The sequence below is a fragment of the Denticeps clupeoides genome, chromosome 5 (assembly GCF_900700375.1).
Source record: "Denticeps clupeoides chromosome 5, fDenClu1.1, whole genome shotgun sequence".
Classification (NCBI taxonomy): Eukaryota; Metazoa; Chordata; class Actinopteri; order Clupeiformes; family Denticipitidae; genus Denticeps; species Denticeps clupeoides.
The window spans coordinates 15126081-15142101 of record NC_041711.1 but is presented as its reverse complement, the minus strand read 5'-3'; the positions used below and the strand labels follow the sequence as shown (position 1 = coordinate 15142101).

The following is a 16021-nucleotide window of genomic DNA, read 5'->3' as shown; positions in this document are numbered from 1 at the left end:
TGTGTGTGTGTGTGTGTGTGTGTGTGTATATATATATATATAAATAAAAGAACAAAACATAGGCAGCTTGCCCCCTCTGAACTGAACACTACACCGTTCATATTTTTAAAATCCAATGAATTAAACCATAAAATTCTCCAAAACCACAATCAGCATGGCCCATGTAATACTGAATACTGAAGCAAACCCCCCACGTTGTAATTCGTTAAAATAACCATGATAACAATTAGCATGAAGAACGTATGTTTTTTGGATGGTGTTTCATGTCACCATGGTGAAGGCACATCTTCCCACTACCTTCAGTAAAAAACAACCTCCAAGGCACTGGTTTCTGCCCAGTGGCAGCGTCTTCTGTAATAAAACCAGCATGAAAAAGCGAGGGAGTGAGTCAGCGAGCGAGTCAGTAGAAGAATGGACATCTTGTGAGAGAAATGGAGCAGGAGGAAAAACCGAGAAAGACTGAAAATGCCAGGAACACTGCACCTGTAATAAAAACTGCCGGTAGAACAAACTGACCAAATCTTTCACACGTGAACGTTTTCCCCTGTAAATGTTGACTCTGCTTTTGGTAGGGCCTTGGGACCGTCAGTGGTGGTGCTGTGGCTGTGTGTGTGTGTCTGTGTGTGAAGTTGTTTTTGATGAAAATAGTTGCCTGGTGGAAACCGGGGGAAGTGAGCGTGCATTGCTATCCCAAAGCCAGGATTGAATTCTGTTTTAAAATTCTATTAGTAGAGAGAAACGTTTTGGCCAGGGAACAGCAGGCTTTTTCCACTGATCTCATCCAGCCATTTTTAATACGAAGAAAAAAAAAAAACAAGAAATTCATTTTGTGTGTGAAAGAGAGAGAGAGCGAGGGAGAGAGAGAGAAAGCATCTGGTAATCATTAGAGTTTAATAGCGCTGGCTCACTGTAAATCTGGATGATTGTGGCCAGCCAGCTGGAATGACAATGGCTCGCTCTTCACCATGTTCACAATGAGAGATGAGTAAAATATTACAGAGGTGGACAGCTGAGCCAACCAATTTATCCTACTGGGGTCAGTTCTTCTGAGCGCTGGGAAGCTCAGGAGACTACAGAGGCTCAGGAAAATGAACGTCGCAATCTAGAAGCAGGAATTTACTACAGTCTCCAAAGGCAGACAAAGGTCGCCATGAATGACCTTTTTATTCATACAAACTTACCAATGCTAGAATACTTTTAAGGGTAGAAACAAATAAGGCGTAAATCACAGACTCATCCTAAACATAAGTAAACATTGTTCCAGCCCCCCGGTGGTGCAGATGTGTAGGTCATGTAAGCCTTTGTATGGACTGCTTATATACATCCTGACCACACACATGTAAATACTGTCAGGCACCAGCTGCACTCATGGAAGGTTGGAGCATTGGCTGCAAAAAGAGGAGACGAAAATGACAATTTTTTAGAGCATTTCTCAGACTTTCTTATCCAGAGCGACTTGCAGTCAGTAGTTAGGGTGGTAGTAGCCTAGTGGGTAACACACTCGCCTATGAACCAGAAGACCCAGGTTCAAATCCCGCTTACTACCATTGTGTCCCTGAGCAAGACACTTAACCCTAAGTTGCTCCAGGGGTCACTGTCCCTGTAACTACTGATTGTAAGTTGCTCTGGATAAGGGCGTCTGATAAATGCTGTAAATGTAAATGTAGTTACAGGAACAGTCCCCCTGGAGACACTCGGGGTAAAGTGTCTTGCTCAGGGAAACAATGGTAGTAAGTTAGGGTTTGAACCTGTGACTTTGTGGTCATCTGGTTCATAGGCAATGACAAAGGCTATAACCAATCATTGAAGACAAAAACAAGACACTCTGACGCCAGATAATCAGTTTTTTTTAGGAGAACAGGAGAAGGCATAACCCATCACCCAATACACCTCTGCAGAAGTAGTGGTAGAGAAAGAATTTTCCACATTAAATATGGATAATTATGGCTACAGTCATTTTAACATTTCATTTATTGAGACTAATAAAACTGATGTCTAATCAAGTCATTTAGTTTGTCACATTAAACAATTCAGATATTAAACATTGCAACTTGCACATGTATTAAGAAGGAATCTTTTATATTCTGCTTTCCTCTGTCTGGCATTTTATAACAAAAGGTAAAATATGAAACAATGTATGAAATACATTATGAAACCATGGCATGGTTTGTTTTTTTTATGCTGCCATATGATGTTTCTGGGACAACTCTTGATATTTTGATCACCTTGTCACCACCTCATACCCAATGGCGAATTACATTGTGATGCCCCGGGACTGTGGGGTTGTCACAGCAGGTGCCCATGCACCCGATTAGGGGGTCCCGACCCATTGCACCTGGCACCAGTTGGGCTTAATGGATTGAGACTCCCATAAAACCGGAGTGCAGCCGACAGATCAGGGCTGCAACGTTCCAGCGGACACTGTTACTTGCTTTACGTATGAGTTTAGTTCATGGCAATCACCATACACTGCGGGTTGATTTTTGTTGGTTTCCTTTTGCTTTGGCCCTCGTGCCATTTTTCATTGCGTTATAATTAATAAATCATTGTTCCCGTTTCTGCGCTTCCTTCCCCCGTCAGCCTGCGGGCGTGACCAGAAGGGTGCAGCCCCAACATGAAGTGCAGAAGAGGAAGAAGACGTAGGAGAGCTCTTCCCAGCATTGTGTCGGGGCGTTCCTCGGCGTGAACCACCGGGACGGGAATCTGACCATAAAGAGAGAGGCCGTCCGTTTACAAGGGTCGCGCCGTTCGACTGGCCCCGCGGTAACCCCGGACACGTGGTAGTGGGGTTTGCTGTAGGTGAGTGGTTGTAGGGACGGCCAGGAGGATACGGTCAGCAGCACTCGTGGGACGACGGCGTGAGGAATGTGTACCCCACTGCCAATCCACCACCATTGAGCGCATTAAGTACAGTAGAGACACGCTTGATGAACACGCTTTTGGTGGCAGTGTTTTTGGTGCTAGCAGTATCTTCCAACAGCTGCAGACAGGAAGACACTGCCAGCACCAAAAATACTGCCAGCCGGTAAGGAGGACTGGTCAGGCGGGGGCCTGGGTCTGCCTCCAGAGGAGCTGAGTGTGCCAGAGCCCCCTGGGTGGCATAAGGCCTGCTTGTCCCAACGGACGCACAAAGGGGCTGAGCCGGGAGGGGTCGGCGACACCCCCACACTGACAGAAGAGGTGTGCAGTGTGCAGTTTTGTTTTTTGTATTAATTCATGTGATTTATAGTAATGTTATTATTGGATTAAAATATGACTCTTATCTATAATATTAGATTACAAACTATCTTAAAAATCTAAATTTGACCACTTCCACAATCACGCAGCTCCACCTAGTGGCGCTTCCTTATATGACATAGGACACGTTAAGCCATTGCAAGTTAGAGTTAATTTAGGCTCATTTTTATTCATCAGTAGATAGTCACAAAAACGTGTGCATACTAACATGGGTGAAAACAGGCAAAGGGAAGTTTAAAAATAAAGAAAAAAGAAAACGACTAAAGTGAAACAGTGATTTCAACAGCCATAGAATTAGAGACAGAGAGCAAGAGAGAGAAAGAGACTCGTCCAGAAAATACTTTGAGGAGGACACTGGCAGCATAATCAAGAACCTTAAAAGGCAATGGGTAATTGAAAGCAGACCTGAACCGAACACACTTCTCCTGAAGGCGGGTGACAGTACCATAAATCCCTTTTTTCCCCTCATCTGCTGTCCAGATGGGTGGAATTATGAGCAAAAATCTATTCGAATTCCCATCATCCCCTGTGCATGGCTGTACTCCACTCTGGAAGTACACAGTTGAGAACTAGGTCACCTTTGTTCTTTAGTTGAACGTGGTGTCAAAATAAATCTGAATATGTCCAAAAAAAACAAAGAGTAAACTAAATTGTTTTGAGAATTTTGGAAGGTTTTGGAACAGCTATTGTTCATAGTTCTGGACTACTGGTCCTGAGGTCGAACCTGTACCTGTCTGAAAGGTTTATGGATAGAAACTGGCAGAAGCTGACATGTAGGCCAGAGCACAGACAGACCACAGGGACACATCTCAAAGACAAATCATTGTCTTCTAATGAAGTTTTTCATCAATATCTGGGGGTCATAAGACCTGTCCCGAGACATTTCTGTAGAATTGGTGAATGTTTTTCTTCTCACTGAGTGATTAAGGCTGTCAGCATCTACAGGAAATGGCCAGGAAGAGGGGTGGAGTGAAATCTGCTTTGAAATCAGCAAAGTTGAAGAGCTAATTGAGGGGGTGCGAGACAGATTTCCTTTTCTGTAGAACACAGCCTTCCATCTCCAACAAGAGGAAATGTTTCTTTTTTTTAAATTATTGAATGGGTACTTCTGTGCAGAGTCTGCCTCCTAGTGGTGCTTTGTAATAAAGAGAATAACATTCATATTCCTTCAAGGAAAGGAAGTGAAGTGAAGGTGATTGTGATACACAGCAGCACAGCACGCGGTGACAACACAAAATGTGTCCTCTGCTTTTAACCATTACCCTTAGTGAGCAGTGGGCAGCCATGACATTTTTATAATAAAAAATGTGCTTAATGCCATTGAAAATACACAAATAGTATTAATAATAAGTGAGTATTATATTATACAAGGAACTGTAGCCAAATAAACATAAATATACAGTAAAAATGCACTGAATAGACTATTTTCATAAATTATAACAAAACATTTGAATACAACATTTCTACTGCTTAATCACATTTGTCCCCCAACACTTTTCTAAGTGAATTTTTTAACAGATTAGATATGTTTAGATATGTATGTTTTAGATATGATATGTAACCCCCTATTTAGCAGCAATGGATTCAGTGGCCAATCTGAATACTTGGCAAAATTCTACTGCAGCGGTGGAGTTTAAAAGGGAACTTATTGGATGTGTAACATAAATCCTTAACAAACTAAACTTTGCTTGCAGCTTTTTTTAGTGATAAAATAGTGTTTTGATGGAAACAGCAAAAAATAGAAATTTCGGTTTGAGAATGAACAATCACATGGTTTACTGTACTTGATTCCCTGATATCTAGGCCAAGTAAAACTCTATAAACCAATTAACAGTTAATAAGGATCCTCTGATAAACTGTTATGTAGTGCATTCCAATGTCACTTGCATTCTTCTTTTTTTTGGTCTTCCACAGAACTGCTACTTTAATTTTTGGTACCTGCATGCTCAATTTTTAAGTCAAATTCCTTGGGATACTCCCAGCATGTCTATGAAATTGACATGGTTAGAACTTCTGTCATGTTTAGAACCCTATTTTCACTGCAGGGGTAAAGCCTCTCTCTCTCTCACTCTCTCTCACTCTCACTCTCTCTCTATATATATATATAGAGAGAGAGAGGGAGAGACCTAGTCTGAGTCATCACTGCTGCTAGAGCTGCATGAACTGTAGGAGCTGTCATTCGCAGTGTAGGGGAACGTGTAGAGATGTGGGTTGAGGTTCGGCACCCAGTCTTGCGGCACAAGGTAGGTGGAGAGGTTGAAGAAATCCACAAACACTTTGTAGCGGTCACTACAAAAGACAAGTGGACAAAAGCATAATGATAAAATAATATTAACTATATAATATACAAAGTATATTATACAACTAGAGGAGTGGAGAACAAAATGTGCAAAATGTAAAAATGTAAAAAAATGCAAAATGTAAAAAAATTAAATAAAAAGTTAACAGACAGGAGCAGTATGTAGTATTTCATGGCATTCAGGTTAAAACCTGTTTATTCTGTATCTGGTATTTAAATACACAAGCAAATTAAATGCAGCTATGAAAACATCTTTGGGCATCACCAACTCACCTAATTGTGGCTCGCAGGTAATAATAACCAGATGATCCACCAGTGCCAGCCTTGCTGCCAATCATTCGGTGTACCAAGCACACGTGGTTGTCTGATGAGAGTTAAGAAGCGTTTTTATAATTTTATATTAACATTTTTGTAATCACAGTACTGTGAGGGTTCAACTCACATCTCCACTTGGACATTAGTGTGTCAAACTCCATGAGATGGGTCAGCAGCTGGGAACGGAGCTGGAAGCGAGGCAGCTCCCTATATAATTATTCAACTATTCAATCATACATCACAACAATAAAATTTTGGAAATTAAAAGCATTTGGAATATCTGCATCACTGTACCTGTACAGGTTGATCATCAGTGCGCCTTGAAGGGCTTTGTAGGAAAGTCTTCGTTCTCCTATGGGGCAAATCACTGCCTGGTTAAACATTTCCTGAAATTACAGGGCTTCAATGTGAACAGTTCACTGACCTTTGATTAAAAGATGATCATGCTCTTTGCTGTCAAACAAGGAAGTGAAAACTTTGATCCGACTGTTGAGATCTTCCAACATTTCATGCTTTGCCACTGGGTCTGGCATTTGCTGTTTTCAGATAAAGACGTTTCTTTTTTACTGTTTCCAGCAGCTCAGTGTTGTGAAAAAGCTAACCAAATACAGCACAAACCTCTATTTTTTGTTTTTCAAGCTTGAAACTCTCATCAACACTAGCTTCAAACTTAGCCCAGAAGTTGAAACCATCTTTTTCCAGGCCTGGTGTCCTTTCCAGCCATTTCTGAGGACAATACACCACAATATTACATTACATTGATCTCACAAGAGCAGCCTGCTTGAACAGCCCTTCATTTACCTCCACAAGCTTCAGTAGTGTTGGCTCCTGCTCACACTTGAGAATAGCTTCTCTCTCCTGCACATGGAGGTCATCCTTGTAGTGTTGACGGTTGTATGGAACCCTTAGCTTGTCGGCTATGCCGATCTTGTTCTCCAGCAAACGGAACTGGAGGCTCTGGAACCCTGAAGCAGAGGCCAGAAATTTCCTGCAAGAACATGCAGACAGCAGAAGGTCCTGCAAGATGAGTTTGTGATGGTTTAGCAGTAGTTGGAGAGTGGCCATCCAAGATGTTGTGTGATTCTTGTCATGGTCACAGTTCACAAACTGCTTATTATCCAAAGAAAGCCCACAAGATTTGTCTCAAATCATGTACAGCTTGATTTAAAAACCTTTATGACTGTAGTGAATGAATATTAACATTTTACATTGAATACCTGAAATCAAAGAAATCCATTGGTGTCATAGTCTCCAGAACAGAAAACTGGTCTAGCAGGAGGCGCAAGATCACTGTGATCCTGTGGACTCTGTTCACCATCTTTAACATGTTCTGCTCGCCCTGAACCTGGGGAAGTAGCAGAAATAACAAACTTTTATTAAAACAAAGCTTTCTCTTGACAGTTTTTAAATGGATTAGCTGCAAGGAAACCATAGACACTCACTTCCTCAGTTAATAACTCTCGGACCGAATCAAGTTCCCACAAGATTTGTTTGAACCACAGTTCATAAGCTGAGGATCAGCAACAACAAAAAAAAAAGTGAATTGTTTTCTTTTTTGCAGACAAAACTGTTTTGCAATGTTGCAGTAGTCAAAAAAAAAAAAACGTTGGGGACCAATACCTTGATGTGTGACGATAAACAGATGCTCATCGTGGACCTTTTGTCCTTTAAGTTCACTCTGCAGTGTCTGGGCATTCACTATCTTTTCCAGCTGTCAGCAAAAGACATGGAAGGTTCATTAGACAGAGAACATTGAAAATCATAAATAATCATGTGTCATGTTTGTTGTTGGGGGGACAAATGTCATAAAGCCAAGGTGGGAGTGAGTTAGCGGGATCTTAAAGAAGATCATTTTTTATTTACCTGTAAGTAATCTCCGTAAGTAAAGTCATCTTTGGCAGCTTTCACGATCCTTGGATGTGAATCCCCGTCTTCTTTGCTCTGATGTTCGTTTGCAGAAAATCTGTTTGGAATAAAAATCAAATTAAATAATTTTTCAAAGTCATAAAAATCTAAAAAAAAATAAAAATCTTACTTCTTAGCAAAGAAAGGACAGCCAGACATGTTGATTTTTTGTAGTCTCTCTGCTCGTTCCAGGAAGAGTAGTAGGAGTTCAGTTCTTCATTATTTAAATACTTTGGTTTGCCGATGACACATCTTTTAGCTCTGCCCTCTGGGTGTCAAGACACATGACAGACCTGTTTGCATGCACATAGTTGTGGTTTGGAAATTTTTATGCATTTCTGTGACAAGATGTGGCTGAGGAAATACATTGTTACAGCATCTCAGAGGTGTGGACTCGAGTGACATGACTTGGACTCGAGTCAGACTCGAGTCATTAATTTGATGACTTTAGACTCGACTTGACAAAATGTAAAGAGACTTGCAACTCGACTCGGACTTTAACATCATTGACTCGTGACTTCACTTGGACTTGAGCCTTTTGACATGACAAGACTTGCTGTTTCCCAGAAAACCCAAAGATTAAAACGTATGTTATTACCGTATCTTTCAATGTCTGTGTATATGTGCGTCTGTGCGCTGTCGGCAAGACATCCAATCAAATTAGATCCAATTGCTTTGAGCCAACAGCATCCATCCAATCAAATTACAGGACAACCAATGCAGTGGAACTCTCAAATAACGCGCCAGTTAGACAAAATGATAAAGATAGTTTCGTTCGGATATAAAAACTACGAGGTGGTCAACAAAAAACGAATAGCAGTATGCAAAACATGCGGGTCGAAGATTACAGACGGAGACTTCGTTCGACATTTGAAGTTGCACAAAGAACGGTAAGTTCTGGGTGAATGCTAACGCTTATTTGCTAACTTTTCTTTGCTGAGTAGTTAAATCAGTGAGGCTGTAAACTCGCTGTTAACGTCGCAAACTGGTAATCTGTACACTTATTAAAGTGATTTTTTAAAACCTGGTAGGATGAGGTACTTATACATAACATTAGCCAATGTACAGTATCGCACACAGTAGACGGCGGTCAGCAGCAACGTGTATTTTAGCCACCAACAAAGACATACAATACATACATATTAGTGGTGGGCTGTTATCGGCGTTAACGTGCTGTGTGAGACTCTTATCGGGCGATAAAAACGTGCTGCGGTAACGTGAGACTCTTATCGGGCGATAAAAACGTGCTGCGGTAACGTGAGACTCTTATCGGGCGATAAAAACGTGCTGCGGTAACGTGAGACTCTTATCGGGCGATAAAAACGTGCTGCGGTAACGTGAGACTCTTATCGTGCGATAAAAACGTGCTGCGGTAACGTAGATTTATAAGTATATTTCTTCTTTCTTGTGTCTTTTATGTTATTATTTCCTAAAGACTTTTATTTTGTTTTTTGTTTCAGGTCTCTTGGACACATGGCGTGAGTTGTGAGTTGCGTCGGGTTTGTGTGCATTTTATTTTTCATTTTAATTTATGTACATATTAGGAATATTTTGCATGTGTGTTATTTTGTGAATATTTTTTATGTTCTTTTAATACTGTATATTGTAGAGAGAGGTGCAGAAAGACGCGATGTGTGACGCGACCTTGCTTTTTGCATAGAATACACTTTGCACAGAAAATCTCTTGGGTGTCAGCTCATCATTTGTGGTTCAAGAAACGAAATCAAAAAGTTACCCAACGCAGAAGAAGAACCGCTACACTATGATGACTTTCACCTTGATATCTTAGCGTGGATGTATACCTAGCCGAATTGCACTGTAGGGGGCGAGAACGAGTCTTCGAACTGTGAATTTACCACATCAAACGTGACGTGGTAACATGGATGCAGCTATTTAACTGAATAAACAGTTGGTAAACACAAGTACATCTTATTTTCCACTTCCCGCGGTTAAGTCTGTTATGTTCATGTATTTGTTACAGGACAGGACAAACTGCTGTGGAACTAATTGAAATGCAATATGTCATGGAAATACAATGTTAGCACTTTTTGTTCAAATAATTACAGTTGCACTTCAGATGAGTTTATTCTGTAAAGCAGTGGTTTAAAATGAAGAATATTCTTAAAAAATATGAGTTAAATGTTAAAAATGAAGTTAATAGTGCAATGTCAGCACTATTTATTTCTGCAGTTTCAATTGCACTTGTTTTAAAAAAAACAATACATTTTAAAAGCATACACAATCGGTGAAAATATATTATTATCCTGCGGTTGAACAGACTTGAAAGGACTCGAAACTCAAACTGCAGGACTTAGGACTTGACTTGAGACTTGCCTGTCTTGACTTGGCACTTGACTTGGGACTTGAGGGCAAAGACTTGAGACTTACTTGTTACTTGAAAAGCAATGACATTGTCCCACTTCTGCAGCATCTATACAAAGTCGGAAGTAGTACAATGTTTCACAACGTTGCTGGGAATTTTTTTTATTTTTAGACTTCTCTTTTTTTTGCCCTTTAACTTTTGGTGGTTCCTCGATGCTACTGTCACATGATCACACTGTTGATTGTGTCTCGGTGAGCAGTGGGCAGCCACTTTGGTCACAGTTGCTCTTTTTAGTCTCTTGTCACACACGACTCATTGTATTTCTCATGTGGAAAAATAATTTGTTGGCTAATATGCCGCAGCGCCCAATATATAGCTCACACACATCTAATTAGATCATTTTGTTATGAAGCTCAAGTTCTTATTTTTTTGTATTTCTTGCTAAATACTTTAATTTTGCGATTGGTTAAATTGCAATTGGTTAATTTTGCGATTGCTTAAAAAAAATGTCTGAGACCAATCTATTCAGTTTTTTGTGAAAATGTCCACACTAGCAGTGGAATTTATTGCAATGGAAAGGCTGTGCCACCTAAAATCTTGCTGAGGGCTCGAAAATTTGATTGGACCGGGCTTAGCCATGATTAGAATTTGATTTGAGGGTGACCTAGCTGTTAAGGAAGCAGCCCCATAATCAGAAGGTTGCCGGTTTGAATCCCATCATCCCCACACACTGCTTCCTGGGCACTATTCATGGCTGCCCACTGCTCACCAAGTTTGATTGTTAAAAGCAGAGGACACATTTTGTTGTGTCACTGTGTGCTGTGCTGCAGTGTTTGCTGCACAATGACAATCACTTCACTTTCACTTATTCATATACCCCATTCAAATATGTAAACATTGCTGTTACAAAGAAACTTTGAACGGCACAAATGTAGTTAACAATTGCATTTTTTATGTAAAACATGGATAAGTATAGAAAAATTCATTATACATTTACACAAAAATATATTTTTATATTTTGTAAAATAGCACTGGATATATTTAAGCATTATATGATATTTTCTGTGTTTCTGTGTGTGTGTGTGTGTGTGTGTGTGTGTGTATATAGTATTACATAATATAGTATTTTTGGTATACATGTATAGTATTACAATGTACAAATTAGCATCTTTTAGCACACTCCATAGTGTACAGTGCATAATAAGTTTAAATAAAACTTAAAATAAATGCTAACACATTTGTGGATGAATAATATTTACACACAGTTCATTGCCTCATTATTAAACACACTTGGCCCTTACTTGTTACTGTTCTGTCTATAAAGCTACTATAAAATATCTACAGTACAAATCTCAATACAATGCTGTGAAAATTTGTGCAATTACTGGAATATTTGCAGAGCAGGTCAGTATGAGTAAGTTGGAGAGGTTGAGAAAGGGCTCCTCTAGTCTGAGTCTTCGCTGTTGCTGCTGGAACCACAGGAACTATATGAGCTGTCGTAGCATTCTGCAATGTAAGGGAACTTGTAAATGTTCGGGTTGAGCTTTGGCACCCAGTCTCGTGGAATCAGGTAGGTGGCGAGGTTGAACAAATCCACAAACACTTTGTAGCGGTCACTAGAGAGAACAGGCAGATATGTGAGCTTCTACATGAAGTGGTTAAGCAGGGCTTTGAATTTCACTTAGAAACACAATAAAGACAAATATTAGAGGTAAGATTGTTAGCATGAGAAAGTTCTTCCAGTATGGTGACACAAACTGTGCACTGAAGTAAAGCGGTGCTTCATTATCAACTGAAAAAATGTTTTATTTTGATATATGAAGTGACCTGATGTTCTGACCTAACAGTGGAGCGCAGATAAAGATACCCAGATGATCCTCCAGTGCCAGCCTTACTACCAATCATTCGGTGTACCATACAGACGTGGTTATCTGAAATGCACATATATAAATTCATTTGCATGTGCACACACAGATACATTCTATTGTTGCACATTTCTTATCAGTTGTGTGTCTGAACTCACATCTCCATTTTGTCATGAGTGTGTCAATCTCCATGAGATAGGTCAACATCTGGAATGGGACTTGGAAACGAGGGACCTCTCTGGAACCAAAACCCATAGGATTTTCTAGTAGGTTAGGCCCATGACTTATATTAAACACTTTAAACTGAGAATTAATAAAATAATATAAAGGCTCTTGAACCTGTAGAAGTAGATCATCAGTGCTCCTTGAAGTGCTTTGTAAGAGAGTCTGCGCTCCCCTGTGTGCAACATCAAGGCATCTAGTGATTACAAATCTCTAACGCACATGCGAGGAACAAGAAAGTTGCTACATACCTTTGCTTATAAGATATTCATGCATTTTGGCATCAAACAAAGATGTGAAAACTTCTATTTGTTTATGGAGGTCCTCCAGCAATGCCTGCTTTGTATTGGCCTGTGGCATGTTCTATGTTTAATTAAAAAGCACAAAAATCAAGCACAAAGCATAAAATTCAAAATGACATTTAAAACATGTTGACTGAGACCTCTATTCTTTGTCTTTCATGGTTAAAACCCTTATCGATGTTAGCCTGGAGCTTCGCCCAGAAGTTGAATCCATCGGTTTCAAGGCCAGGCGTTCTCTCCAACCATTTCTGAAGAAATACATGTTTCTCAAGCTCATCTGATCCACAATTTACCGAACTTGTTCCAACAGCCTCCTTTTTTACCTCAACAAGTTGCAGCAGTGTTTGTTCCTGCTCTGACCTGAAAAGAGCTTCACTCCCTTCTCCACTGAAGTTGTCCCTGTAGTGCTGACAGTTGTATGTTACCCTCAGATTGCTTGCGACACCGATCTTGTTCTCCAGCAACCGGAATTGAAGGCTCTGGAACCCTGAAGCTGAGGTCAAGTATTCTCTGTGTTGTGAAAGGAAACAATTAAAATTTCCAGTACATCAATGATCTTTTTGATTACTGGTCATATTGTTTATGCTACCTGAAAGCATAGAAGTCCATGGCTGTCATGGTTTCCAAAATAGCAAATTGGTCTGCCACGAGTTGGAGAATGATGGTGATCCTGTGGATTCTGCTGACCACCTTCAACATGTTACGTTCATCCCTCACCTGATTAATGATGTTGAGGAAAGAGAATGCATTTTCTTCCTTTTTCATTCAAGAACTGAGGGTGGTGAAAACAGAAGCGAGTTGTGACTCTTACACTTACGCCCTGATTCATGAAAAGCTCTCGAACTGAATCAAGTTCCCACAGAATCTGCTTGAACCAGAGCTCATAGGCTGCACAGGGAAGAAACATTTAATTACACAATGCATTTTCGGATCGTACAAAGAATCAAAATTTTCCGTTATTTATTTTTAATGTACTTTCAAGCCCAGATGATGCTACTACTGTCTAATTAATACATATGTAATCACTGTATTTTGGTATTTGCAAGGTCATGATCTTTAATTCACATATCTGAGACCCTTTGCCTACTAATGAACAATAATGGGTTTGAAATTGAAACCAAAATTCTTGGTTTGGCACAAGACAAGTTGTTATCCTATCATTTTAATGGGGGGGTGGGGGGTGGAAAAATCACCTTGGTGGGTGACGATGAAGAGGTGCTCATCATGAATCTTTTTCCCTTTTTGTGCACTCTGCAGCACTTGTGACTTCACTACCTTATCCAGCTGCAGGAAAATGGAAATAAAAATGAATAAAATTTGTATAATATAATAGGTAGATATGATTAGATTACTTTTAATATCATTAAATGTCATTGAGTCCCAGTGCATTGAAAAACTTGTCTGAAACCTCACAGGTTTAATTTTATTGCCTAGCATTCTAAAGTGAAACTTAAACCTGGACATACTCATTATTTCATATACCATCTTTCATTTGAATTTTGTGAAGAATGTCTTACTCCTACACCTGTACATTTTTACAGATCACTCACCAGTATTAAAGAAGACATTTACCTGAAGGTAATCTCCATAAAGGATTCCTCCTGTTGCTGCTTTGTTGATGCCCTCTTGAGAGTCGTCCTCTTCTCCAGCCTGGTTTTTTGTGAACAATCTATGTTTGGATGAATCAAACTATGTTAAAACAACTAAAGCCGTGCTGAAATCCTCAGTACACAATTAATTATCAATATAAACACAAAGGATGCATACTGATGCTTCTTATCAAAGGAAGGACAGCCACTCATGGTGCCACGCCAGTCTCACAGCTCTCTGTCAGGCCTTCTCTACTGCTGGGTCTCGTAAGGTTCTAGAGAATTCACCAGACTCCCACTATTTAAGCACCTGGCACAGCCGGCCAAGTTTGGACTGCCCACTAATGTTGTCCCCGGAGAGGTGTGTGATCACACCCCCCGAGTCGGTGTTGTCAGTCAAAACTATTTTGCAAAACCTTATTTACCATTATCATCTGGTAGGGACCAAAATGTGGCCGGTTTTCATGGCTGAGTAAATATTTACTAGCGGCCTGTTCAAAATCCACCTGTATACTCAACTAAACCAACAAAAGGGTGGGCCGACAAAAATACTCTACTCTAAATACTCAGTACCACTGTCATGATGCAGACCCGTGCAGGTACCTCCTGACATGATAGCATGCAAACATCACACGAGTACACACACATAGCCTGTAGTGATCAAACATTAACATCTACGGACAACGCAGGCACATTGCATGTTAATTTTGGGGTGTTTGGTGTATGAAATGCCACGAGTTACCGTTGGCACATGAAACACCACCCTTACAGAGACAATACATTCTAAAGACATTTGACCAACACATATGAATTATCATGTACACTTTGTTTGTGGAATGTTGCTTCTATGCCATTTTAAATACCTTATATATTTAAAAAAAAGCACAATTTTGGTTAGTTGTGACAGTACAGTAAGTAAAAAGCATATTTTAAAAATTATAATTTAATCATGAGCCGGTGATTTAATAAAGCATATTTTATATATAAAAAAACAAGTCACCTGATAAAATGTTAATGACCCCTATTTGATGGGACTGGGGTTAATGAATAAACACGATGGAAACACGACATGTGCCAGAATGGGTTGCAAATCCACAATGAACTATTGAGGAACTGACCTTGACATAAGAGTGTGTGTCAGCAGGACCTCAAGTGTTTGTGTTGAAACCTAAATTACACAACCTCATGTCAGATGGACATTCGAGCAAAATGATCAGACAGGACTGCATTTTATCACTGATTTTTGTGCTTTTGCACTGTAACTGGTGCTGTAAATGTGTGGAATGTGTAGTTTCATGTTTAGGTCATCCCAGGGAAGCCCTGATCACTGTTTATTACACAACAGCAATGTGCTTGGCTGAAATAGTATGCACACGGCTATCAGCTATTTAACACTGTGGTGTTTAGTTCCACATATTGCCTGCGCTCTTTGGTTGCCATCTGTTGGATAAAGATGTAACAGATCACCAATTTGTGCAGACTTCAGAAACTATTAGATCAAGAGGATAAATAACCATGTAATAATATGCAGATCTATACGCTTACACAAAACTATACAAAACATTTCTACAAAATTACGTAAGCACCTCAGAAAAATACATTAATCACAATGAGGAATAGAAAAGAATAGAATAGAATGCCTTTTATTGTCACTATACGCATGTACAATTAGATAATTCACTGATGTAAAGGGGGGCCAAGTCTGTGCTGTAAATCCTGAAGTCGACAGTGATCTCCTTGTTTTTTTTTTGTTCAGAGCCAGCAGGCTGTCAACTTCTGAACCTCCTTTCTGTAATCTGCCTCGTCTCCCTTACAGAATAGTGAAGTGGATTTAATAATGCATGTGAGCACAATACAGAAATACAGAACGTGACTGAGATAAGTTCAATGAAACAACGTGCATCCGGACGTGCTCGGATCCGCGTTGGAACGGGCGCGCGCAGACTCCGCCCGTGACCCCGCCC

The 16021-nt window shown here is 40.0% G+C and overlaps 2 protein-coding genes across 2 annotated transcripts; both read right to left on the bottom strand.

The window, feature by feature from the left end:
• Positions 1-3386: 3386 nt before the first annotated feature.
• LOC114790432 (tryptophan 2,3-dioxygenase B-like) lies at positions 3387-7999 on the bottom strand. Its single transcript, XM_028980496.1, has 12 exons — positions 7887-7999; positions 7715-7814; positions 7472-7562; positions 7294-7361; positions 7069-7196; positions 6653-6839; positions 6470-6577; positions 6276-6387; positions 6146-6203; positions 5979-6058; positions 5810-5900; positions 3387-5526 (listed from the first exon to the last, which is right to left on the bottom strand). The coding sequence occupies exons 1-12, from the start codon at positions 7913-7915 to the stop codon at positions 5364-5366; spliced, it is 1215 nt and encodes a 404-aa protein (XP_028836329.1). The 5' UTR covers positions 7916-7999; the 3' UTR covers positions 3387-5363.
• A 3237-nt stretch (positions 8000-11236) lies between these two features.
• On the bottom strand, positions 11237-14314 carry LOC114790872 (tryptophan 2,3-dioxygenase B-like). The gene is made up of 12 exons (XM_028981281.1): positions 14236-14314; positions 14041-14137; positions 13662-13752; positions 13286-13356; positions 13058-13185; positions 12792-12978; positions 12609-12716; positions 12418-12529; positions 12284-12341; positions 12103-12182; positions 11920-12010; positions 11237-11695 (listed from the first exon to the last, which is right to left on the bottom strand). The coding sequence occupies exons 1-12, from the start codon at positions 14268-14270 to the stop codon at positions 11524-11526; spliced, it is 1230 nt and encodes a 409-aa protein (XP_028837114.1). The 5' UTR covers positions 14271-14314; the 3' UTR covers positions 11237-11523.
• Between the last annotated feature and the right edge of the window lie 1707 nt (positions 14315-16021).